The 27,030-nt window shown below is 40.6% G+C and overlaps 2 protein-coding genes across 13 annotated transcripts in view; both read right to left on the bottom strand.

Moving 5' to 3' along the window:
* DCUN1D4 (defective in cullin neddylation 1 domain containing 4) overlaps positions 1-10,399 on the bottom strand; it is a 38,670-nt gene extending 28,271 nt beyond the window's left edge. For 3 of the 12 annotated variants that reach the window (XM_080404454.1, XM_080404455.1, XM_080404452.1), the window contains exons 1-3: positions 10,279-10,366; positions 2,060-2,168; positions 468-538 (exon numbers count right to left, since the gene is read on the bottom strand). Coding sequence is in view for 3 of the 12 variants with exons in the window: in XM_080404447.1 (XP_080260573.1) it covers positions 468-538; positions 10,279-10,303 (96 nt within the window). In the remaining 9 variants the exon portion in view is untranslated. Of the gene's footprint in view, positions 1-467; positions 539-2,059; positions 2,169-10,278 lie in introns of all 12 variants that reach the window. The other 9 variants (XM_080404447.1, XM_080404451.1, XM_080404458.1 and 6 more) reach the window with 6 other exon arrangements.
* Positions 10,400-18,104: 7,705 nt separating this feature from the next.
* The window catches only part of CWH43 (cell wall biogenesis 43 C-terminal homolog), a 28,037-nt gene continuing 19,111 nt past the window's right edge, over positions 18,105-27,030 (bottom strand). The window contains exons 11-15 of the mRNA XM_080404048.1: positions 25,097-25,232; positions 23,790-23,939; positions 21,395-21,539; positions 20,694-20,755; positions 18,105-19,619 (exon numbers count right to left, since the gene is read on the bottom strand). Coding sequence (XP_080260174.1) covers positions 19,439-19,619; positions 20,694-20,755; positions 21,395-21,539; positions 23,790-23,939; positions 25,097-25,232 — 674 coding nt within the window. The 3' untranslated portion in view covers positions 18,105-19,438. The remainder of the gene's footprint in view (positions 19,620-20,693; positions 20,756-21,394; positions 21,540-23,789; positions 23,940-25,096; positions 25,233-27,030) is intronic.

Below are 27,030 nucleotides of genomic sequence, written 5' to 3'. Positions count from 1 at the left end.
TGCCGGTGTACACACAGAAGCTATATCAGCATTTCCAGCTATGGTTGCAATAAACAAATGCATTTGCATAACAAACAACCAGGGATAGTCTTAAAAATAAAAAATATCATTTCACTTTTTGTATGGTTGTAAGAAGAAAGCTTGCTCACTCAATATGTTTTCCACAGGAACTGTAAGAAACTGGGTAACAATGATGATTACCACTATTTGGTGTATCTAGAAAGCTCCTTCTGTGAAGACATCTAAATCCAATATTGCAGTGAACAGTGCTCAAGCTCCACTCTGACCCCCAGAGTATAATCTTTCACCTTTTACTAATACTGCTTATCTCTTATGGGATTCAAAACTAACAGCTTCTACAAAAAGGCAGTCCTAGTTTTTACAAGTGTAATCACTTAATTACAATCACAAAACATTCTGGACTAAATCCCTAACTATTCTGATAAGAGAAAATGGCAAGTCATTACCAGCCTATTGAGGGTGTGGTAAATCTTGTGAATATTTGCCAGTGTTGACAGGTGAGAATTCAGTTGAAAATCTAGAGATGGGGGTGAAAAAAAAAAGTTTTAAACTCTCTGATTTCCAGCTGTAGCAACTTAGATCTTCATATGTTCTGGTCATTTATTAAATCATCACAAAACTATAAAATAAAAGCCGCCTCAACATTTTCAATACCAAGTGTAATAAGTGAAATCTGTAAAAGATATTCTACATATGCATTTTTCTTAAAGCATGGGTGACCCTCAGCAAAATAGAGCTACAGCTAAATACAAAATTATATTAAATATATATATATACACAACTTCTTTTCTTTGAATTGGGAATCCCTTTAATTTCTATGCTACCCAGTTCTTCTGTTCATTTATTCCAAACCCAATTTAAATACCATGTAACATTCTAAAATCTTACTAAAAATGCTAGTTTTTTAAAAAGGTGATTTTATTCATACACCCATATTTTTCTTTATAGTAATTGTCTTGCAAAACTAAGTGACTGGAATACAGTTACACAGTTGAAACATGACTTTTCTATAACAACCCAAAGGTCACAATCCAGCAGCTGTTAAGACCAGAGCCAATAAAACTGAAAATGAAATATTCTGACACTTCAGCAAAGAAGCCATAGCATAAGATGTTAACTTTGATTCCATGCTCCAAAAATAAAACACTTGAGTTAGCTTCAGCTGAAAAAAGTGACTAATTTTTCTCTATTCTTTTAAATCTCCTATTTTTGCTAGAAACATCAAGGACAAAAATGGAAAATAAGTACTTATAAAAAAGATCAACTGTGACCCAGCCAGACAGCATGCAAACCAACAAGAAGCTCAGAAGCTGGACCCAGACCAGCTGACAGGGATCAAAAGACAGCCAACTACTATAGAGTATTTCCATTTGAACTGCAAGTAATTTAGCTACCCTACTAGAACTCATGTGCAAACCCACTCTAAACAGAGACGTGTTATACAACAAGCAAAGTATTTCAAGCAAAATTCTTCTGTAAGTGTGAAGTTGTATGTACCTAATGTAAGCACTCAATTAATGCGTTAGAGCATTTCTACTGTGAGACATTTAATTTGACTTCTCCCAGCAGCTGATAAAAGATGCAAGTAAGGTCAAACCCATGATTTCCACATTTCCATTCCTAGCATTTCAAACAAATGCTCTCAAAACATGCTCTTAACATGACCAAGAATCTACGGGTCAAGAAATTGTCATAAAATATCAGATCCCCAATTCAGCGAGCCACACTGACATGAAGTTAAAAAGTGGACCTGAAGGAACCACCTGCCGTAAGTGTACTTGTTACAGACATTGTCATGGAATTCTTCTGTCGTGGTGAACAATAAAAAAAATATTTAAAAGATACCAATCATGTATTCCATTTATTATGTTAGCTAGAGAGTATAATTTCACTATTTGCTACCTTTTTCTTAAAGTATTGTCCCCAATCCACCACCCCAGCAATACAGTTTCTGTAAATCAGAAATGCAAAACATGGGAGTTTCCAACGTCAGATGTACTTATCTACATGAAGTCTAAGACAATCCAGATCATCTTACCAAGATACGATAGGAAGATCTTGCATTTTGAACAGGTGCTAATTTCTTCCTACATTAAGTGCTCAATAGTTCCACTTTTGCTAGTCAAACAATACTAAGCAGAACCATTCTGCAAAAAAACAACCCCGAATTTCTTAGTCAACCTTCAATGCAACATAAAGAAATTAAAAAAAAAAAAAAAGGGGGGGGGGGTTTGGAAGAATATAAAAGCCATTCTGAGAAGGGCAAGGTTAAAAGGAAAGATTTATTTTGTTAACTGCCAGATCAGACTAAGCTTTGTGGAATACGAACTTTAAAATTTCTGTTGTTGCTCAGCCTAAAATCTATAAAGAACATGAGTCTTTAGAGAAACTAGTTCTATCTTAAGGTAGCAAGCTGAGTCCACTGAGCAGACAGTTTATTCTAAACTAGTATCAAACAATAATTTCAGATGGTAGTCTAGATAGAAAATATAAAAGTATTTTAAAATTTGTATTATATGTATTAGGTATTGCCTTTGAAATAAGACATTCCTAGGCATTTCAAAGCACATCATTCATACCAGTATGTTTCACGCATCCACTGGAAATATCCTTACAATTTTAAGCTGTTACTTAAAGATAAGTTACATAATCATGATGGACTTAAGAGGGGTTACACAAATATATTTTACAGCTCTTATACAGCAAATGTCACGCCTTAGTTCCACAAAGACTGGTTCACCTGTACAAATAGAGAGGACCAGAGTCCAAAGTTTTCTCTCTTCCACAGGGGAAGCTTGAAAAGTAGAAATATTATCCAAAACCAAACCCAGGTTTCTTTTACAGTAACTGTTATAAAGGCAAATACATGCAGCAGGCCCTGAATTATGGAAGTTAAAATTACAGTTTGGGTCACCTTCTGAACTCGTTACAGTGTCTGCTATATCTATATTGCAAAATACACAAAGTATCCTATCCCATTGAAAAGGCGTATTTTGAAAAAATGTTTTTGAAGAAACAGAATCCAAAAAGGAATACCTCCTATGCTCAAATAACATCGTGAAAATTAGCAAAGGGACAATGGTGTAGTCTACATGAAAAGCGATTCAACAGCTGGCTGCAACTGTATGCTTCAGGAACACGCACTCTCCCCTCCACCTCCCGAACTTCCGCACTTGCTTATGCAGCCTCCAAGTTGTGCTGGCCTGACCCGCCTTGGTCAGCCCACTACCCCAGGAACCTTAGCTGCAAAAAATGTGAACAAATAAACCCTGCCAACTCAGTGGTCTGAATCAGATCACCAAGGAGATGTAACACCAGGTAAGCAGAGTTAGATCAAGAAATAGGAAAGGTCCTCCCAAGTGGGAGCAAATTAGTCTCTCGTGGCAGCAGCAATGTGTTAAACAGTATCCGAGCCCCACTACGAGAAAAGTGATGCATCACATGAAGCTACACACTCAACAGCTGGTTATATGAACTTTGCATGAAGAAAGCCATCATGTGTGAAGCTATTTTCCACCTGAATACAGGAGTTTCAAAGCACATGAATTGGTTTGAAAATATTTTGGTTTTTTTCCTGCAGAAAAAAATTGTTTATAGTAAAGTACCACACAGTTTATTGACCCAGGATCAGAAGAAGGAAACCTGCTTGCTTCATGAATACTGAAAAGAGATGTGCTGGAATGTTTGCTCTGACTTTAAGAGGTGTATGTCAAACAAGAGTACGTATTTTGTTGATTAAATTACTTTTCATGCAGGTATTAGCAAGGATTGAAGCAACAGAAATTTCAAAATTTTATTAAACACTCTGCAGTAATTCAAAATGTAACAACTACAGGGGAAAAAAAATCTGAGTAAAATAATTGCAAATCCAGAAAGGAAAGAAATGCCAGAGCTAACCTAGTATCATGAAACATAAATCCTGTCTATAGTTTATCATTAAAACTTACTGTTAAGTGTTAAATTCTGGGTTAGTCCATTAGTCACAATTACATGCAATTTAAAAGTAAAAAGCAAACAATTAAAAAATAACTTTTAAAATATTATAGATTAGGGTTTACACTACAGACCTGATAGTTATGGTAAGACGAAAGAAAAAACAGCTAGCTGGGCTTGTTTCCATAACAAACTAGACAAAAATGGTTCTACATCCCCTCAATTAAGGCAAACATATCAAATACAATGAACAAACAAAAAACTCAGTATCTCTTAAATATAAGCAAATGACACAGAAGAACTGAACTTGAATACTCCACCTTCTTATCTGAAATGAAAAAACTTTAAAGGTCAAGTCCAATTTTTTATCAGAGGGAACAATGTACTGCCAAACTATTCAAATGAAACCATAAATGAATGCCTTTAAAAGTGCCTACTAACACATAGTCATGTACCTGCCTGAACGAAAACTTTAATTTAGTTCCCACCATCAAAATTATCCCTTTAAAGCTTGAACAAAACACATCTACAGAGTGCACTACAATCTACTAAATACCTAGTGAAAAATTAACAATAGTACTAAACCAAATCAGCAGCTGAGTTCAAGTTTCCTTTAAAAGATTCTAGATTATTTTTCTGAGCAAATAGAGTATCTATACAAAATCTCACAGTAACAGTAGGTCTAAAAATATTTATCCTAGACAGACATGCCATATAAATGCTATAGATAGAACTCTATTAAAAATTAACTATGGATGTAGTTGTAGTAGTAATTTTTATTACTGCTAAGATCTGACTCAGTAGAAATATTGTGGGTAATTTTCTGTAACCTTCACAGAAAAAAAAATAGATAGAAAACACGTACTAGACAGACTCATTCCTGAAAATTAAAGTGGGATGTTTATGCTTTTGCTTTTATTTAATTGCTTTCCTTTGAGTTATTATTTCCAGTACTATTACAAGGTCCTTATTATTTGAAACAAAGTACTGTGTTCTTGATCAGTTTTAAATAAACTTTACTTATCAAAAAGAGAATTATTTAATCTTCTGTGAACTACACCATTTTATGCTCTGTAGTCTTACAAAATTACCCTAACGGTAAGATAATTTATATTGATTAATGAACTTAGAAGTTCAGATCTGAAACCTACATTTGGTGGAAGCCTTCAATACTTATGTTCAGGAAGCACAATTTCATATTCATTACTAAATACAGAAAACAAAAGGTGCATCAGTTTTTATTTACACAAAAACAGCACAACACACCCAAAAACCGAGATTCCCAAACCACAGTACAGAGCAACTAGGAACTGACTCTGCACTCCTGTCAAAGACAGGATTAAAAATTCATTTCCAGCATGTCTGTAGCTGAATCTGCACAGGCAGTGACACCCTTACCCTTTAGCAGGGGCAGCTTGCAGAAGAGACCTCTCTCTCCCAGCCCATGATGCAAGAGCAAGCATGCAGGTAAGGGAAGACAGAGAAGAACAGGCTTGAAAAGTAGGATCTCCCTTGATTTGGTGGGGTTGGACACCGGGTACGATTCAGAAAGCAAAGGAAAATAGAAGTGAATTCCAGCCTGGATAGTAAGGACATGCAATTAAATGGGGTAATCCATCCTAGCTTGAGGAGCAACAGGGCCTAGCCATTAAAGCTAAAACATGGTGCTGCTGCAGGATATTTCTCCTGTACATGCATACAGAGCTGCACCAAGCTCAGAGCTACTGCTGATGCCAGGGGCATCCAAACACACAGCTGCAAATTTGTGTACATTTGCCAAACACAACAGCCTAAAATGTTCTAAAGCTAAACACAGAGTGGTTTAAACTATTACAAAAACAAACAAAAAAAGAAAACCGGCAAAAAGCCCGAACAACAAGATGTGGTTGAAATGACTAAACACACTAAAAAAAAAACCAACCCACCCTACTTACCATTTTAAGATAAACTGTTCACATTTAACTCTAACATTTGGTATTACCACATGTAATCAGTTACTCACTTTTTCTGCAACAAAATATTTTAAAATTACTGCATGCTACATAAATAGGGAAAAGCATTAATCTTTCTTTCCCATATGAACAAATCTTTGGTCTAACTAGATATTTTAAAAGTAGCCTAATCTGAAGGCTTGTTTACAAAAAGAGCTACTGCAGCCTAAAGTTCATTGCAACTTTTGGAGCAATTTAAGCAGCACAAAAGTTGTATAACTGTTACCTTAGTTTGAATGCATTTCCATTTACTTTATATAGACTCTGAAATAAATAAGAGCTATGCCAACATTTGCTATACTAACATGTAGGATAAAACCCCCTGCACACTGGCTCATAGGGGTTGTCAGAGTTTGGTTTGGGGGGTGTGGGGTGGTTTTGTTCAGGTGTTTTGTTTTTTCTAGAGAAAGACCTAACACTAAGTGTATTTCTGGTGCAAAATGTGTTTCTGTTGCTGCAAATACCACTTGTATACCTACTACATGTATTTGATAAGCATTCCTAATGGAGATTCTTGCCAGAATATATAATATAAAGCTGGAGTGACCAGCTGCAGTTGGAAAATAATGAATAAAAGCAGTGGATAATTACAGCTACTTTAAATCTGTTTCTAAAGCATGTATTACCAAATCAAACAGCATTTCAGCAACTCCATGTTACTCCAACTGTGAAGAGACATTCTTTCAGTCTACAATTCAAGAACACAGGAAACTGAGCTACAAAGCACTTAATACAGAACAAATTTTGCACCCATTTGATGAAAAGTGTTCATCCAGTCTAACTCTTACTCTACTATCAAATTAATTCAAAAAAAGTGTCAGTGAGTTTTGCATCATCAGCTGCTATGGCCTGAAAGCTGTTTGCCAGCACTACTCATAACTTCATGCCAGATTAGGTGTCATCTGGCATCCCACAAAGGGCATAAAGCTAATAAAAACTTTGTATCTTGTGCTCTAGCTAATTCAGCAGAAATGTAACCCTCTCAAGTACGCACTACTAGGGTATCCAGCACCACGCAGATCTGGGATACATCATGATGGATCTGCAGCAGCCTAGGAACAGCTATGCCAATCAGAAGCATTACTGCCCCAGCTGTTTGCTTCTTCCTCTCTGGTAAAAACTACTGACCCTACAGCCCTGCAAACACCACAAACCACTCAAGGCAAAAGACCAACCAAAAGCAACAAAAACAAAAAAAAACAAAACCCAACAACAATCAACCAACCCTGTCAGTTTAGACAATTTAAATAAATAGCAAGAGCTAACCCAGGTACATTTGACTGAGTGGATCAGAGAGTGCTCCTGCAAACCATTTCACCAGTAGAGCAAGGGAAGCAGTAATCTACAACTAATGGGCAGTGATGAGCAGCTGCAGCAGACTGAGTCCCACAGTCTGTGCAGCCACACATCTGCATCAAGCCATACCAAAGCGTATGTCACACCAGGGCTTGTCCTGAGGACAAGCTAAAAGCCTTGTAGCTCTAACAATATATGTATTTATATATGCATATATACACAACTATACATATATACAAAACACTAAGCAAACTGATATTTATTTCTCTCTCTTTATAAGCCGAAAGTAGAAATTCTGTTTCATCTCAGACCTATGATTTAAAATAAGACAGCTTAATTGGACAGTATAGGAAAAATGCTGGCACATTTGAAATAAGGGTTCTGGTTGAAGAGCTTGTTAGTAGTCTTATTTATTGCAAAAGAAATAACCACACTATTAAATGCTCTAATATTTAGATTGGAGAGAAGAGCTGTATGTTCTCGTGGGATGTACTGTACTTCCTAGTGCAATGTTTTTTGGCAAGCACAGGACAGACAAATTAAGGAAGTCCTCCTCTTCTGCTTGAAAGACCCAAACAAAACTAGGAAATAATGCTTTGAAAAAAACCAAAGTCTTTATTTTCAATATTACCAAAGTAAGGTGGAAAAAAATGAAAGAAAATACTGGATTAATAATTCACTTAAAGTTAGCACCAAAAGTACTCAGACAAAAAAAATTTAAATCAAGTGCTGCAAATACACAAACAAAATCTTATCCTGACGCAAAAAAAATCAAAAGGAGCAAGGAAGACTGTTTACCTGCCTAATCAAATTTACTGCATGGCCTTGCACAGAAAAGACATTTCAAATTACAGTTATTGGAGTTGCAAGAAACTTTTAAGCAAACATTTGCAACAGAAAAAAGGAAAGTTCATGTTTCTCATACAATATGAAAGGAGTATATTCAGTCCTGGAAAGTAAAATTGAAACTGAACAAAAATGTATTAATGGAGTTTATATCATAAGAACATATAAGAATCTAACAAGTATCAAAAAGAAGGCTCAAAAGAAATGTTCAATCAAGAAACAATCGTAAGCCAACTTCTGTATGTGTAAAGATATGCTGCGAACACTTCGTTTCAAGCACTGAAATCAATGAGGAAAAAAACCCAACTGCTATGAAGCTACAGATAATCAGGTTAATTTAGGACAACATTCCTATTTAAAATAATACATACACAAGGCCATAAACTGTGCCCTGCCCCACCCCACCCACCTCCCCCTCCCCCAAAAAAAAGAAAAAAGTACTGACATGAAAGATTCAATCATGCCAAGGGACATTTTTAAAGAAGCCAGTTAACAGCTGAAGGCTGAGAAACAGTACTCTTCTTGTTTTATGCAGGTAAGTGTAAAAAAATCACCACAGAGTCTTAACATTCTACATGAGGGAGCACTGGAATATGTGCAACTGCAGCTCACACGTGTATCATGAAGATCTGCACTTTCTGTTTGGATAGAGCACATGACAAAAGACACTGATCAGAAGGCATTTTCTAGAATAATTAACCTTCCATTTCCAATACGAGGCAGTTCCTTGTGCTTTAATGGCTACCTTAGCCATGAACATACAACGATCCCTAAATATAAAGCTAAAATACACCAGAACCACTCAAGTTCTAAAAACTTAACAGTCAGAGCCTTTACCAGGCTACCCCTGTGCAATCTCTCGTTTTGAGAAACGCAGGAGGATTCAAGAAAACCCAGGCAGGCCTCATGCAGCGTTTCTTTCCATAACTGCTTTCGGGACTTTGTCCAAAAATCAGGCCATCATTCATTAACGTAGGATCAAAGCTTCCATTTCCATTATCTTTCCCATAAGCTGGCTCCGCGGTAATAAAGTGTCTCAGAGCAGCAACTCCTTGCACAGTAAGAACATGTTCCTGGCAGATTTCACAGGAATCGGGAACATCGTTCTGCCGACACCGCTTTGTGCTCGGGATGACAGCCTCACCCCTCCAGGGGACAGGGCCTTCCCCGGCCCCCCCGCAGGTGTGTGACCCCCCGCGCCCGGCAGCCTGCCCTGCCCCGCCGACAGCACACGGTCCCGCCTGTCCCGAGCAGAGCCGGAAACTACACTGCGGAGACAAAGCCCACCCCGCGCCCCGCCAGAGCAGGCGCCCCGACTCCCACCGCCTACTCCCGCCCCGCCGCCACACGGCCTCGCCCCGGGCCGCGTCCCGCCCCGCGCCGAGGGCAGGCCGCACCGGCCCCGGGGGCTCCGCGCCGGCCGTGAGGTACCGGGCTGCCGCTGGCCCCCCGCGCGGGGAGGGGCGGCGCCGCGGCGCCTGCTGGGAGTTGTAGTCCCCCGCCCCGCCGCCAGCAGCCCGCCGCGCGGGGCAGCCGCAGGGGAGACTCCACCTCCCACAATGCGCCGCGGCCCCCGGTCCCCTTCCCAGCCCGTTTCTCCTGCACCGGCCCGGCGGAATCCGCTAAATCAACCGCCACCCACCTCCCCCCCGCAAGCGCACCGCTCCCACGTAGCGAGGCCGCCGAGCACCTCCGCAGCCCCCGCCCGCCCTCCCGCTGGCAGCCCCGGCTCCCCCGCCGAGAGCCTCGAGGGCCGGCCGCGGCCTCACCCGCTCGCCAGCCGGGTCGGGGAAACTGCGTCACACCCTCCGAGCGCCCTCAGCCCCCGCCGGTGCTGCTCCCCTCACCCGTCGACGCCACCACACGGGCCGCTACCGCCCCACCCCGGCCCCTCCGCACCCCGGGGGAGGCCGCCGAGGGCCGCGGGCCCCCGCCGTACCCGCAGCAGCCCCCCTCCCCCCCAGGTACGCACAACGCGTCTCTCCCCGCCGGTTCCGCACCCGCAGGCCCGACGCCCTCCCCCGTCACCGGGAGCCCCGGCGGAGCGTTCGACCGAGCCTCCTCGGTGAGGGGCAGGAGAAGCCGCCCCCACCCGGGCGGCGGCGCCCGCCGGCAGAAAGATCAGGCCGGTGACGCCGCGTGCCGGCGGCGGACGGGAGGGAGCGCGCGGCCTAGCCTCGCCGCTACTCACTGACAGCGGCGGCATCCGAGTGCATTTTCGTGCAGCGCACACTGCCCTGCCCGGCCCGGCTCCCTCTGCCCCTCTCCCAATCACGGCGCCCAAGCAGGGACACCTCCCGCCCCGCCCACCGCCGCCAACCATTGGCTCGGGCCGCCCTGAGAGGCCGCAAGTCCTGCTTTCCTACTGCACGAGGCTCCTGCCATTCTCCCTCTGCCTGCCCCGGGCAGCCTGCCCCGCCCTCTCCCGGCCTCCCATTGGGCTCCAGGCTGCGCCGACCCTGCCCCCCCTCGCTCTGACTGGGCTTTGCCGGTGCCAGTTTCTCCTGGCCTTGAAAGCGCGTGCAGAGAGCACCACTTTGTGTCACCGGTAGCTCAGATTGGCTACGGCGGCCCAGGGCCGCGCCCACGCCCGGACACGATTGGGTAAGCGGGGCAGGGGGCGAGGCCGCCGAGGCTGGCCCGCCCCGCTGGGGAGCGCCCTGCTGCCCGGGGCGGCGGGCAGGTGCCGCAGCCGCTCGCCCCCTCCCCTCCCCTCCTGCGGCTGCCGGCAGTTACGCGGCGCGGGCACCGGCGGCAGCGCGCCCTCCCCATCTCAGTACCGAGGATGCTCCCGCGGCAGCCTGAGGGGGGACGGTAGCCAGTCCCGGCCGCCGCACCTCAGAGCCGCTCCCTTGGCCCCCCCGCCGTCGGGACAAGCCCAGGCCCCCGTATGCCGGGGGCTCCCAAGCCTCGCACCTGCCCCACCTGCTCGGGTAACGCCTGCCCTCGGGCAGCCGGTGCCCTGTTGTCGTGGCTGGAACAGGTAGCTGGTGGTTGGGACGGAAGATTTGCGGGCTACGCCACCTTCCTTTTGCTCTGCCAACCCAACTTCGGTGTAGTCCAATCGCCAACTACTTCAGAAAGGCTCCTTTGTTCCTCCCCTCTCCCTCCTCCCGAGGAGAAGATGGCAGCCCGCCCACCCCCGCTGCGCACTGAGGGCCGGGTCGCTGTTCCAGCAGGCTGGGCGGTGAGGAGGCACGGGGGCCAGCGGCGGCCCCTCGCCGGCAGGTGAGCCCGGCTCGCTCCCCGCTGTTACCGTTCCCGCTCCCAGGAATGGGCGCGCGGCCGCCCCTGCCCGCTGCTGGCGGCGCGGAGGGCGCTGCCCTCGCTGAGCCGGAGCAGGAAGGCACCTTGCAGCCACTGTGGCTGTGGGCTCCCCACCTCGTGCCCTTGCGGGGATAACAGCCTTCCCTTGCCCTACTCGGGCGAGAAGGGATTGCTACAGCACCACCTGCACACGATGGAGAGAGGATTATTAAATCAGAAATTACCCATGGGGGGGGTGGGGGGGTGGGTAAGTCAAGAGGTTAAGTTAAAAGAAAGTCAAGGACTCAGAATTGAGTAAGTGCCAGATTTAAGGTAATTGTCCCTTTGGAGCAATGCATTAGTATGCAGTGCTGAATTAACTTATCACACACCTGTTTGGGTTTGGTTTTTTTTATGACTCCTTGCCTTATTCAGTGAACCAGTCAGTATGTTGAAGTGCAGCCTATTTATTTTGCAGAGCAACATCTCATGTTTTCAACTGCCTGTTTTGCAAAGAAGACTGAGTCCTTAAGAAAATGAATTCTCTCTTCAGAAGTCATGTACAAAGACCATGTCAGAGCAATGAAAGACCCACTATTTAAAAATCTTACTTGTTCGCTAACCCCTTGAAATTACTTCAGTAGAACTTTCTGCCCCTCCGATATTTTCCTGTCTGCACCATCTTTTATTTACCTTAGCAGCGGTATATTTTACACCACCACCTTTGAAAAAAAATAATAATTCTATCATAGAGTACAGCAGTATAAGCTAGGTTTCACTTATTGAGTAGTTCTAATGTTCTACATGCCAGGTATTCGCATCTGTGTGTGTCATCCCAAACTCTTATACCCAATAGGGGCACCATTGAGTTACAGTTAATCTGATTTTTTCTAATTCTGGATTGAGAGGAACAATTCCTTTAGGGGTGCCCGTTTGTTCACATTGACCATAAAAAGCACATAGACTGCTGACTCAGAATAAAAACGTATTCGAAAAGAAATCTTCCGTGCCTTACAGAGCTGTAAACTGATACAGTTCTAAAAAGGTGGCACAGAAAAACCCTGTCTGGTTGTATCTGAAGTCAGAAAGGTTTGTACTTTTTTCCCCATTTATGTTCATCTAAAAGGAAAGATACCACCTGGTTTTACAAACCTTTCTGTAGATTGTAGCTTCCATAACTACTGCTATCCATAAGCGTAAAGAAAATAACACTGTAGGTTTAACAAACAACAGCTCACAATATTTTTGAATACTTGAATGCATAAGTATAATCCCTGACCCTTAAAAACTAGATCTGCAAAGAAATCCATAGGGAAACACAAAAGAGACTTTGTTTTCTGCTTCTGCCTGCTAAACAAGGGAATGTATGCTTTGGCCAGAAAAGGCCTGCCCCACGAGAGCACGGCCCATTACAACATGCACCTTCATTCCAATCTCAAGAAGGTATAAATATCCCCTTTGTTACACCACTAGCTGTAAACCGCTATACAAGTCTCCAGGCTGGCAGATGCTACAAAATCACGCCTGTGTTTTCCTTCTGAAGCCTGAGTTTACAAAACGCAGAAATACTTCATGTATACATAGAGCAGATCAATCAGGCCGTGGTTGGCCGAGCATTGTCTCAAGGACAAAGACATCCTGGCATCCTTTCTTTTGTGCCAGTGCAACCACATGGACAGCTAGGTAGCTAGGTAGAACAAAGAGCAAGACTGCTCCTAATCTCTCTCAAAAGCAAGACTGCTCCAAAACAAAGCAAAAAACTGCACCGCTTCTTTTGGTTTTGTTAATTTGTTTGTTTGTTTTCCCAGCCAGATGAATATCCTGATCTGGCTCGCTACACATATGTGCAAATGCTCCCATCAACACACAGGAGAGGAATAATAAACCAAGAACTGGAAAGGGGCAAGAAGGAAATGCATCAGTCAGTTTACACACTGCTAGATCAAACTTAGAACTGCAAACTTTTTTTTTTTTTTTTTAAGGAGACTGTCATTGCCTTTTTCTGTTTGTGTTGCTTTTTTTAATTGAAAGCTAAAATGGCAACCACATAAAAAACTACCACAGACTGTGAAAAATATTGGCTAACATGAGAATGAAGAGCCATTTACTTGATTTTGTCTTCTTCACTATCAGAAACATAGCGTAAGAGCATCTCTGAGAAAGAGGATCCCCTCTGTTTCCAAAGGGTATCTGACACCAAATTGCTAAAGCCACTGCATCTCTCAAATACTTTCATTCATCTTGTTTTGCTTAGAAACAAGCTTGAAAATTAATTTTGGGCAGCAGAATCACAAGCCATTATGTGTTTTACAAGTCAGAGGGAAAAGAGACTTGTATTGAAAATAAAAACACTACCAGAGCAGAATTTGCTGAACATTAACAAAGCAGATAAAGCAGCAACAAAGCACAGTACAGGGCATTGTAAGAAAAGAAATAAATTGTCTACCCGAAACCCAGCAATCACAGTTCTAAATCATTTGCAGATATGAAACAGTAACTGATCTCCAAGTCAATACAAACAGCTTTATGTAATGCTTCTCAAAAATTTTTTTCACTGTCAGAGTTACAATGAAACACCTCAACCATGCGTTATTCCTGCACGGTATCCGCAGAACAGGACTGATCAGGGATAAAAGAGGACCTCAGGTGGCAGAAAGTAGCAGCTGCAAATAGTGTAACTGCTTTGAAACCACTCCTCGTTAAACAATTCAGGTCATTTTAGTTGCCCTGTCCCATGGACTCATACTATGCTCGCTGTTGAAGTAAGGTTTGTTCTGTTCCACCTACTCCACATATGACTTTGACCCCAAAGGTTCTTTGTAACACCCTGCAAACAAATTAATTTTACATACATGAGGAAAAAAACCCTATGTTTTGGAGCTGTTGGTGGCTTACATTTAAATCCTTAAATCGGATTTCTAGGGGTTTTTTTCAACTTCAGTTTGAAAATTTTTAAAAAACATCTGTTTAATTCATAATTAGGAAGCTCTAAGCAGCCAAGCTTAAAAGAACAGCTCAGAACGTCTGCCTGAGCCCTGGAGGTGCATCAAAACAACGAGCACCTTTGTGGCCACAAAGCTCCCTCAGTGTCAGTAGAGGACCTGAGCAGGTTTTTTCGGTGTTCTGCTTCAGTGAGACATGTGGAAGCTGGTCAGGGCACACTTAAGCTACACCCAACTTGTTTCAGTAACATGAACTCCAGTTCAAAACCAAAGGGTGTGCCAAACTTTTGTTTAGTAAGCTTGTAGCTGCAGCACCCTTTTTGAAAATGGGAAGTAACAATTTCAGGTCCTCCTCGGTCCAAGAGGTTTCAACTGCAGCTCCCAGGTTTCAGAGCCCTCTGTGACAACTCCTGAAGCTAAGCTTACAATACACACAGAAATGCCAGAGTTGAGGCCCCAAAGCAGGAATATATGTAAGAGGAGACTTGAGTCTCCACCCTGCTGAAAAATCCAGTACAATCACTCTCAGAAGTTGCTTTCTTACATGTTACCTAGAGTCCTTTCTCTTATCCTGAGATACACACTGGTAGGCTCCTGATGCACTGCTGTCTCTTCCTGTGTATTCCTAGAAACTTTAACTGACCTGCACAGAATGTCAGAGAGAATGGAATTAGGAGTACAACAGAATACGTATTATTTAGAAGTCATTGTATAATCTAGACCTTTTTAACCATAACTACTTTATACATTTTATCTTCTCATGCTATTTCTGAATGCATAGTTAAAGTTATTCACAACCTTTTTCTTTCATAACACTGTCTTCTGAAAACTGAGATGAAGAAAGTATGGTTAGAAAACAGCAAGATTAGTCACATGCCCCTGCAGCAGGACCTGTTCTAGCACATTTCTTTCATAGTTTGAAGCAGTGATTGCAGCTGAGAGATGTGCTGCACATTTTTCTAAACCCGTCAGATAAAGGACATTAGATCAGTGTGTAGATTCAAGGACAAATAAAGTGTAGTTTTAGCTTCTCAGTTCTAACCACAGTAGTAGAAGCAGTACACAAACAGTTCGTGGTCACAGTTTTTCTTAGTCGTTCTGATAAAATAATGCAACTGTCAACAAATACTTGCTAGTCATTACATCTGCATGCAGTGTTTTCAGATATTAGGCATTACAAGGTATGGATCCACCCACATTAAATTACACAAGCTACTTAGAGAAAGAGAATATTCAAACTTTACAATCTGTCAGTGTCTACATGAACATTTCTAATGGGGTGAACATTTCTAAATCCTGTGAAAATACATTTAAGTATGCTCACAGACTTTGAAGATTACACACAGAGATGACATATAGTCTGACCTGCTGTGCAGGTCACACCTTGGTGTCTGACTTCTTGAAAAATACCCTGAATGTGTTTTTTAATTGTTAAAAAAATAAGGGGGTTTCAAGCTTTTTATGTTTATGAGTATCATTTCCCGTACCTCACATGAATAAACAGCTCATATTACAAGGTATTTGTAGAGTCAGCCTATGGAGGATGTTAAGTAATGTGGCAAGATAGTGTTATGTTTTGTACAGGCTACGGAAAGGCAAACCTGGAGCTGGACATGTGTCAGAGCTAGCATAAGAGCATGCTGCAAAGAACTGAGGATACTCAGAGCCACTGTGCAGTGCTGGTGCCGGTGCCAGCTGCTGTCGCAGGCTGGGAGAAGGGAGAGAAAGGGGGCACTGGTGTTTGCAGAAGAAAACTGCTGAAAGAGCAAGAAACTCACTCCCATCATTCCAAAACCTGATTTATCCTGTCCTGTTGGAGTCACACAGAGAACAAGTTCAGAGGACTTCAAATCCTACATAAAGCATATCTAAACTGGAATGTTTAACCAGACTTCCTTGGGCTTGTAAAGATAAATACAGAACCTCTAGGAGAAAAGTAGATTAGTTCGATGGTTGGCTAATTGTAACTAACAAAGTCAGGCTTTCTAACACCATCTGAGATGAAGCAGTGGTGGATATACATTCCTTCAGTGTGTCTCAAATACCCTCTGTCCACGAAGAGCAGTGAAGTGTTTCACTCTGAGAAAACAAGGGAGTGAAATGATGGATGACCAGGATTAAGTGACAAGCTTGGTGATGGCAGCGGTTACCTGACTCCATAGAACAAGAAACCCTGGGTAAAGACACATCCTGTATTTGCTTACATAGAGAAACAATAAAATTGAGTATGCTCAAGCTCTTCTCAAAAGCACATGGTAGAGAATTAGAGGGAGAAAAAACCCCACCCTCTTTCCTGCAACATGTCCTACTCCTTTCAGTTACAGTATGTTTAGGTATTACTGAAAAGACACACAAGTACTAAATATGTGGTTTTAAAGTTGAGAGGGTCATTTAAATAAACGATCTAACATGTTTCTCACAAGCATGAAAATTCCCTTGTACAACGCTGAAGATGTCTTTACTGTTTAAGGGAAGATCTGCACATACACTGAAGGATCAGGAGTTAAACATAAAAGACATTGCCAAAGGACCCTGAGAAAACACAATGGTTTTACATTGTGTTACATAATAGGTAATTCCCTGCCTGGGTCAAAAAAAGCCCCACTTCTACTTACTCCCACTAAAATGTAGTGCTAGCAAAGGAACAATGCATTTTTTGTTTTATTATGGTTCATTTTAAATAAAAATTACAATCATCTTTTCTCCCTTCTCAGAAACCTTGTTGTGTTGAGCATGATTGCTTTTAATTCTTCTGCAGTGTGTTCACCTAAGTGCCTCAGAACAATAACTATTCAGAGGTACTGTACTCTTCCCTTTGTAAAAGCATTGCAGTGTCTAATGTCCTGTTAAAAAAGGAATTGTGTAAAAGTCACTGCCTTTTCTCCAATATTATGAACATCAATCATCTACAAATTGTTCTAGTAAAACTAATTTAAGAATAAAATGTGGAATAGCAGCAGATGTAAATACTGTTTCAGTAAGTCAAAAATACACATGCTTCCAACACATAGTTACTACATATCTCCCAAATAAAAAACACACTAGTCTCATTCCTATTTTGGAAAGGCCAAACCTTTTATTGCAACAGCAGCAGGACTACAACACGTATCAACTGTTTACCTATACGCTAGCACATTATTTTGCTTTGCCTCCATCATCAAAAAAGTGTGGAAGTCAGCTGAAATTCCTTGCTCATGATTGTCCCATTGAGCTCCCAGAAAAGGAAAGGGGTCATACCTGACTCGAAAGAAAAAGTGGATAGGTACATTCAGCTCTGAAACAGCACAATATAGAATACCTTCAAAACAGTTGAAGTTATTATCAAAGCAAGTTCCCACCCTTGCTTTGCTGCATACAAAGCAGGTATCTGGCCCAGGTAGATACCAGTTTATCAAAACACATGTGTCTTCCCCCTCTCACAGTGACAACAAGTCATTAAAGTCACCGACTATTAGACAGTTGCAGTGTTATGCACCACGGGAGTTCCTCGCCCTTGAACAATGTAGTCTTTTTGGCTGCCAGTTCAATTTCAAGCAACAAACCTTTCTTGTTGGTTCCAGCGATATGTTATTTTCTCATTCTAATTTGTCTGTTTAAAATATTTAGGAGTGCTCATATGGAAGTGATGAATATGCTCATAATTATGTCCATCTTTATAAGAGCCAAACCTAAAAAAAAAATATTCAACAAAGCAAAACCATTACAACATGATTTAACTCCTGCAATTATACTGTAATAAGTGTATGATTTAATTAACACTTCTTCTGAATGTTCTAGATAGGTTATGATTTATATTTACATAGGGTTGTGGCCTGTTTCTGAAATAAACTATGTATTATTACTAACTAGAGGCCTTTGACTATAACGGAGACATTTCATTACATTGATGGAATTAATGCCATAGGTACTCTATAAATGGAACTCTAGCTGACAAAGGTGAGTGTGCCTTTATGTAGTTAAATCCTATGCCCTAAGTTTTTCCTAGCGACTTCACTGGAGATACAATGTAACCGTCCACAGTATCCAAGTAGTCAACCCTATTGTTAATATTGCACATTTTATTTTTGAAAATTATGATGAAAATTGTAATTTTTCATGCCATATTTAAATCAAAGTTTTGGACTACTGACTGTTCCGGTAGATTTTTCAGAAGTAACTTATTCAAAATATCAGTGCCAAATAACATTTAAGAGCAGTGCCATTGTATTTCAAAAGAACTATAGTTAACTGGAAAAAGTTAAACTTATTCCTCAAGGGTATATATTTTCTGCTTAGAGGCAGACACAAAAGAAATTAGGACAAGAAGAATATTCTGCGCTGAAATCAACTGAGAAAAATCTGAATGTGAATGCTAACTTCAGGCAAGTTTCAGCATGTGAGAAAGACTGGCCAAATTCCTGCTTAGACAGGAAGCCAGTGACTGAGTGGTAAATGAAAAGTGAGTAAGCTCAACCATTAGGTGTATGTAAGAAATTAATATATTCTGTATTATGAATGTTAGAAGTAGTAAAAATGTCATTGCTGGAAATTGTCTCTCTGTGGCAACATTTATCTCAAACTTCATGACTTTTTCAGTGATACTCAGTCCAGAATAAATACTTTTCTCCATATTTCTTTTCCTTATGCAATACCAGAGGGAAAATGACAGCACTCTAGAAATAAATAATCTTTTATGTAAAAACGTAGCCCTTTCTTCTTCTTGACATATGTAACATGCTGCCTCAGGTGTTCTCCCGAAATTTTGCTCTAGTAATATTGTATCTTTTAAAATGCTTATGCAAAGAATATTTAATGTGTATATCGTATTTTGTGTTCTAAGTACCAGTGTATTAAGACCCCAGTCCTCAGAAGTGCTAAGAAACATGGGAGATCTCTCATCATCCATAAAATAAGTCACCACACCACTTGGCAAACATCATTATCAAATGATCTCAGAAATTAATCACCTAGGTGAAATAAGCATTACCTTCAATTTATGCTACGACGCAGCAGACTGATTTTCCCAAGGCATATATACCAAGTCAGTAGAAAAAATGGAATTACAAATCAGAATTTCTTGCCTCCTAATCTTCTGCTCAGTTTGGTACTGACTAGTGCCTCCCACTTTAAGAGGAATTTTGTTCCTAGACTTCTCTTTCACAAGAGATCACGTACATCATCCCCTCAATTTCTTATGAGATACACTGACCTGGGATTGAAACGAATGTCTTCGGGAACCTGGCTGGGATCAGTGACAATTCTGTCATTGTCAACATAGCTATCCAAGTGATCTGGGATCCTAAATTTGGCCATCTGGACTTCTGAATCACTTAAACCAGCATGAGATATGCGGGCATAGCCCAACCTGTCCAATACAAGAAGAGTTAGTTTGAAGAAATAACTCAAGGGAATTTCACCACATTCTTAATTCATGTCACTTTCAAGAGTTATTTAACTATCAACTTAACTTTCCATTACTGTGAATCTCACCTTCAAAAAACTTAAGAGTGCTCTGCAAACATAAGCATCATAACAATGTCACAAGTGGAAAAACTAAGAAAGCGCAAGCGTTTGACACAAAAGTAAGTTCTACATCTAGAAACCTACTTTTAAAACAACAGCTTTAGAATGTGCATACTGGTATAAGCTCACCACCTTTTTTCACTGAAAAGATTTTGAAATTCAAGAAAGGAGCTCAAGCATCAATAGAATGAGTAGTTAGAAAAATTAGATTGCAAATGAGGATTTTCTTATGTTTTCTGTTGCCTTTTTTTTCTTTTTTCTCTCAATACTGTTACTTGAGACTGTTACTTAAGCCATCTAGTTTACTGGTTTTACTCCTGTGAATACTGCAGAATTTGCATAGTTTATTCCAAATAAGCTGAATTCCTTTCTGGTACATACATCACCATGAGAATGATTTACAAGCAACTTGGTATTAAAAGATATGGTGTGCACAGGTCCCAGCAGAGGAAAGTCCTTCAATATGGGCTTACACAGTTAAAGTTTCCACTAAATCCAGTGTAAAGCTTGGCTGGATTAGATCAGCATTTTACTTCAACAAACCCTACAATCATAGTTCAAAATTTGTATCTTCTGTGTCACATACGAATTAGAGCTTAGCCTTGACGTTTTAGAACGAAAATGCAAAGCCAGGGCTTTGGAAAAAAGTAGTTTTATGTTACCAAAGCAGATTAGACCTGAAGGCTTTTGACGCAGAAGGATGAAACCTGTGATACTGTCTTTGTAAATTATATTCAGAAATACACCAATTCATCCTAAGATCAATGTTTCACATTACTTCATGATGTATCTAACTTTCCATACATAATTGTTTAGGGATATAAGACTCTTCCACTATTACCTACAGAAGGGTGTAAAATAGATTATCATATAAAGATATTTAAAACCAATGAATAAATGATCCACTTTAACATACCTTATTACGCCACGATACATAATATAGCTACACCATCTGTCATGATCTGTACTGTCAATATCCTATGAGTGAAAGGGGGAAAAAAATTTCAAAAAGTAAGGCAAGCCTTCCTTACAGGTAGGCTTTAAATCAGTAAAGGAACCAATGTGTAAACCTGCTGCAGAAAAATGTTTTGCCTAAAACATTGTAATAAGGTAGAAAGAAAAAAAACACCATTAGACACAGACAAATCAGACAACTTTTTAACACGTAACAGAAAACCAAACTGCAGAACTCAGTTTTAATACAGAAGAATCACAGAATTAGAGGTTGAAGGGATGTCTGAAGGTCACCTTCTCCCAATCAAAGTAACTTCCCTAGGACCTTATGCAGCCAACTTTTGAATATCTCCAAGGATGGAGATTTCACAGTTTCTCTGGGCGCCTGTTCTAATGCTTGACAACCCTAACTTCAGTATCATTATTTTTTTCTTTTGCTGTCTCACTGGCATTTCCCTCGTGGCAACTCTTGTCCATTGCTTCTCGTTCTTTCACTCTGTAACTCCACCTTCTCTATAACACCTCATGAGGTAGCTGAAGATTTTATTTGAAAATGTGCATGTATTTTCTTATACATCTATTTCCAAGTTACTATTTTGAAAGCCGAATGTTTCAAATATATATTATCTCAGTCTGCTAAAATAAGCAGTGCTTTTACCTTACCTGGACGTTTCCATTTTCTATTAATTCAGTATAATCTCTGGATCCAGGAGCTGAAGTGATATATCCTAGAAACACAACTTGCTTAGAGCTAGCCTTCAATAGGTTTGAAACAGCTATAGCCTGGAGTTTTCTGTCCAAGTCCTCTCTGAAAGAAATAGAAAAGACTGTAACATATATACATTTCAGCTCAGAATCTTTGAGCTATAAAACAGTAAACCTCAAATTAATCTGGTACCTCTTTTATTGCTCAGTATTAAAGAGTATGAAAGCTTACAGAAAAGCTCACTGACTCAAAATGATCACTGTTTGATAAAAGCCACATGGTCATGGTAGATGTAATTAAGGTTCTCTTTCTAACCATTATAGGAACGATTTTTTTCTATTACTGTTTTGTTTTTAATACCGATCTCATGACTAAGAAATGTGAACGTAAGTGTTTTGGTTATCTGAGGCTTTGTCTCTGCCTGCACTTGAAATTCAACTGTGCTTGCACAGCATGGTGCATAACAAAGAACTCCCATGCTAACAAAACCTTCATGATGAATATAGTCTTAAAGTCTGGGTCACATAATTTAGGAAATATAACTTAAGACCTATGTCATCCCATTAACGCTTAATGACATTTGGCAGGTATTCTGCATCTCTTTAACAAGATCTACACAACAGTTCCAGCATGACTATAAGTGTAGCCTAAGTGGAGCCTGGTAAAATACTGCACTGGGTCCCATTCCTTGTCCTTGGATTTGTCATAAAGATAGTTGTCTTTCTATGATTCTTCACGTTAACAGCTTTGAACAGTTGGGTAAAGCATGTTCTCTTCTACATTCTGGTAAACTGGGCTAAATTTTATAGAGACAGGAAGTTGGTTTTGGAATCTTTAATCCCAAAAGGAGACATGAACTTAAATGCTGCTATGCTTTCTGAATAGCAGTACTTCTGGCTGAAGCAAATGCATTAGGGAGAAAGAGCACACAGACATGAGAGCAAAAAACCTCACCATTTAAACAGAAGCCTGACCTAGGTATATGTGAAATAGCCTGCTCAGCTAGCTGCTCTATCCAGAACTACACCACATCAGAAAATGGGTTCTTTTAAATGACACAGGCATTGTTATATTCCCACATTTAAAAGTCTTCAAAAAAATTCCTAGTTATCCTGTATTCTGTAGTTTACGTCATCCTAAGCAGCAGATTGAAAAAGATGAAAAACAAGCAGTTGCGTGTGACATTCAATTACAAATTCATTCACCTCAAAACACAATGCAATTTGCACTTGTTTCTCATGTGTCTCCTCCTATTTTCTCCTTAGTCTTTATCTCACTCCTCTCTGAGGGGGGAAAACAGCGTTATTTTCTTCTACTTTGACAAACAGCTTCTCAAAGAGGCAAATCTAACCATCTGTGTAAGGCACAGAATGAAATTCCTTTCTAGAGTTCAAATTTTGGAGTAGTTTCTGACAACTGCATGTGTTTAGTAAAACAGAAACCTATAACACTTAGCATGCTTGGAGCACAGCTTCTGCACAGGGGAAGGAAATGGGGAAGCTCAGTATGGGATAATTATAATTCCTATGGCTTTCTGAGCAGCTCCTTTGTGTATTATACACTGCACCCAATCCATAAATTTGCCTCTTCATGAATTATAACAAATATTTTTAAAAAATCTGAATCTTACTACATAACCACAAAAATACTTAACACTGCAGCAAAAAAACCCAGAAAATACAGCTACATGGACCATCACAAAACTATGCCTTATTAATATTCATTACACATAAAATACTCAAGATGTTGTTTCAAAGTAAAGAATTAAAATATATACCTTAATCTTTTCCATCATATATTTGAGTTATTGGTATAATTCTTTCTTTCAGAATCCAGAGATCAGCTTTCCTATTTCCAGTCATAGAGTCAGAAGGACACTAAATAGATATATGTATTGCTGTTTCAACACTGTCCCTTCTTGGAGGTTTCAGAATTGTTACTTTTAATTTTAATGAACATCAATGATGCTATTTATCTGTAAGTATCTGCACTTATTGTGGAATATAATAGATCTATTCCACATGCAGAAAGTCAGAAGGATGCTATCCTGCACTGAGATGTATCTGTAGACATATTACTTGTTGTGGTTTAGCAAAACTATACCTTTATATCTCTAGTAACTCAGATATTAGGGTCAGCTGAGTTTTGTGTGACACATCTGTCCCCTTTTAAAAACGCTTCAAAATTTTACACCAGTAGCTTTGTCATAAATATTTCCTCCAATGTGCCTTGTTAGAACCAGTATTACAGCAGCAGATTTTAAAATGTACAAAAGAAATCCCAGAAGTTCACAAATTAAAATTACATTACGTGACTTCGCATGACATATGTAACAATAAATAAAATACACACTCTTCATTTCCAAAGTGGGCAACAACAAAATCAATCAGTTTCCCAGTGAAGTTGACAGTCAAGGAGATGGCAGGTGCAATCTCCCCCTCTGGAGACGGAAGGAGGTGATGGGTAGATTTTACAATTGGATACCTCGATAGCACCATAATCCTACATGAGAGGAGAGAACCAGTTACATTTTGCAGTTCATAAGCTTCACAAGAGTGAACTAAGCAGATAAATGTGAGCAGAAGACTAATGGCCACTAAACTGACAAACCATCTCTAGCAGATTTTTCTGAATTTAGGTTTTCCTCTAAAATATTACTTAAGTACATGTCTAAAAATGTATTATCAAATTCATTCCTAAACTAAGAAATATCATTCTGTATACATGATTTTTTACACTGACCCTTTCAAAATCTGCAACCTCAGACAAAACAGAATTGTATACTACCAGTAATTAAAATTTATTTTATTAGAAGTAGAAGCAAGTAGAAATCCATCTTTAAAGTAGGAGACTTCTCGCTCTTTCAGCTTATGTTCGGAATCAACCCTAGAACAATTTTTCATTGGGTTTTCCAAAACACATCGAAGAAAATTTCAGAGAATGACTTTTCTGCCCTATTCTGTATCACTTAAAGACACAGGCTCTGGAGGAGGAAAGTTACTAAATTCCCCTCACATATGGCAAAAATTAAAAAGCCATTGCAACATCACTAGGAAGTTCCATCTGGCACAGACATCTGCATATCCCCCTGAAAAAAAAAAGCCACATCATAAGCCACTACCTCCCAGAGGGCAAAGATATTCAAAGACACGTAACTGGTAGTTGGTCAAGCATTAAAGTAAAATCAGACATGCACCTTTCTATGCCCATTTCCCACTAGACAGCCCAAGCTGTCTGTAATTAATTCAAAATTTCTAATAACTCAAGTGCAGTAACATTTTCCAACTGCTGTCACACTTTTAAGCCTGAAATCTAAAGTTCTCATAGCCCAGAATAAAATAATGGAAAAGGGAATCAGATAGTACTTAGAATGCCAGACTTCCAAATCTGTACATTAAGGGGCAGGAGGCCATTCTCTGCATCGTCAAAGCCAAAGTAGCTCACAGGGGCAGGCACCAAAACCTGATCATTTTTAACAACATGGAAATGTCATCGCACTGTAACGCTAAGGAATCAAAGTGTGGTCTTAAAGACAAGCTTCAACACGTGATTACAGTGATTATGATTCCAATTATTCTTTGCCCACGTTCTAGTGGAGTTAGTATTGGGTAGTGTATTTACATTTATTTACCGTCACTGTGCATGTAAAGATTACTCACCCCCAAGTGTGATCTCTTGTGCTCGGGCCAAAATCTGTGTAAAATCCTAGCCTTTCTCCTAGCCACATTGCTGGATCGTTGTTCCCAATAAATGGTTTAGAGGCATCACTCTCTATAATAGTGATAAGATCTGCATCTAAAATGGGGAATAAGAAAGAAAATATTTCCAAATTGATAATTGTGACCTATAAATCTGATTTATAAATGACTACATACTGTCATCATTTCCCTTTTAATTACACAGGGATGGACCCAAGTGCTTCAGGAGTCAATCAGGGCAAATCTTAACACTGCCAACAGAGTCATGCCCAAACTTTTGGTCACTGTAGGCTACACAGCCTCTGATGAAGAGATCCATAGTGTTTTGTTGCCATAGCTCCTTCCTACAGTGCATAGCCAGCCATGCATGAGACTGCACAGTACAGTTGGCCTGCATGTACCTCATACAAACTATTTCAAAAGCATTAGACGTAACATGCATACACAGATTAACAGTAGTGAGTCTACTGCTTTCAAGTTGATGAACAAGCGCTACACAGCACATCTGTACTCACCTTCATCCACCAAATCCTATTCTGCTTCAAAGGGTCCTGTGCAAGAGGGAGCAGGCTGCTGCTGCCAAAACAATTAATCAGCTGATAGCAACCTAGTGTCAGCCCCCAGGCATGGTAACAGAAGGGCTCCCAGCTCTAGCGAACTGCTGACAATCCACAGCCACCTCACTTTCTCAGAGCACTGTGGTCCCTCCCTGTTTACATGCTCAGGTGTGGTTTTGTCAGAACAACACAACAGGTTCCCCTATATTTTAGCTGCAGGATATGGGAAGAGCTATGCGGTCCCCCAAGGAACTGGCAGCTAAGAAAGACCTGCCCATGCCTGAAGGAAGGTGGGAGTCTGCAAGCTGGCCACAGGCTGGCTGAACCATCCAGGCTCAGCTTGCATAGCAGGTCAGTATGGCTGCAGCCACAGCAAGTGCTCCCTTCTTGCTGTGATTATGCCCCCCTTGGAATGCTCTCCTACTCCAGAAGGCAGATCAAGTCACCACTTCATCCGCAGCCCTCCTATAAGGAATTAAGACCACTCTATCCAGCACCACTCTTGCCACAATTTTTTTTTTCTTTTGAAATGTCTTATTTAGCACTATGAAAGCAATGCTACCAGGGAAAACAGTAGCTCAGAGTGCTTTTAAGTGGATTCCCAGATTTTTGCTTCTACATCATTAGCATACACACTGGCCACATAAACAATGACAGAAACCATTGAGAGGGGTTGATGTTGGCTCCCTTCAGGGCAGACAGGAGTTCCTGTCACAACAGACATATTGCATCTTCACTATTCCAACAGAGAGATGAGCCCATGGAATGCACTCGACCACACCTTTAAGAAGAACCCCTATGCTGAAGAAGTTAGCCACACTTTTCTCTGTGACTCTCAAAATCAGCTACTCTTCTTTAGCAAACAAATTGTTTAAGACTCTCCAGCTTAACTCTGAATGCATTAATGCATTTCCTGAAAGTTAATTTGAAAAAGAAAAATAAAATAAAAAAATAATAAAATGTTAATGTGCTATTTTATACAACAATATACATGTAATATAAAACTCCAGAATACTGTTTCCAGCAATCAGGAATTAAGATTAGTTCGTTTATATTTTGGAATTTGCTGCCTTTTTGACTTACCAATTGCTTCTTTTAGAAGTGATACTTCATCACCACAAAGAAATGCTCAATAGACATGACCAGGTAATCACTCTAATATTCATGAATTTAAACTACAGGTACCAGAAATAAATGCATTAATTACAGTTCATAAGTAAATATGCAAAGATTAAATAAATACCTAGACATGAGCTATGGAATCATGTATCTACACGAATGCCCCAAGTTTCAATTCATCAAATGTCCCAGTTGTTTTCTCTTATTGCTAGACAGCCT

This window comes from Falco punctatus, assembly GCF_963210335.1.
Source record: "Falco punctatus genome assembly, chromosome: 1".
In the NCBI taxonomy this organism is placed as follows: Eukaryota; Metazoa; Chordata; class Aves; order Falconiformes; family Falconidae; genus Falco; species Falco punctatus.
Note: the sequence above shows the minus strand (reverse complement) of the source record. Positions and strands in the feature narration are given on the sequence as shown.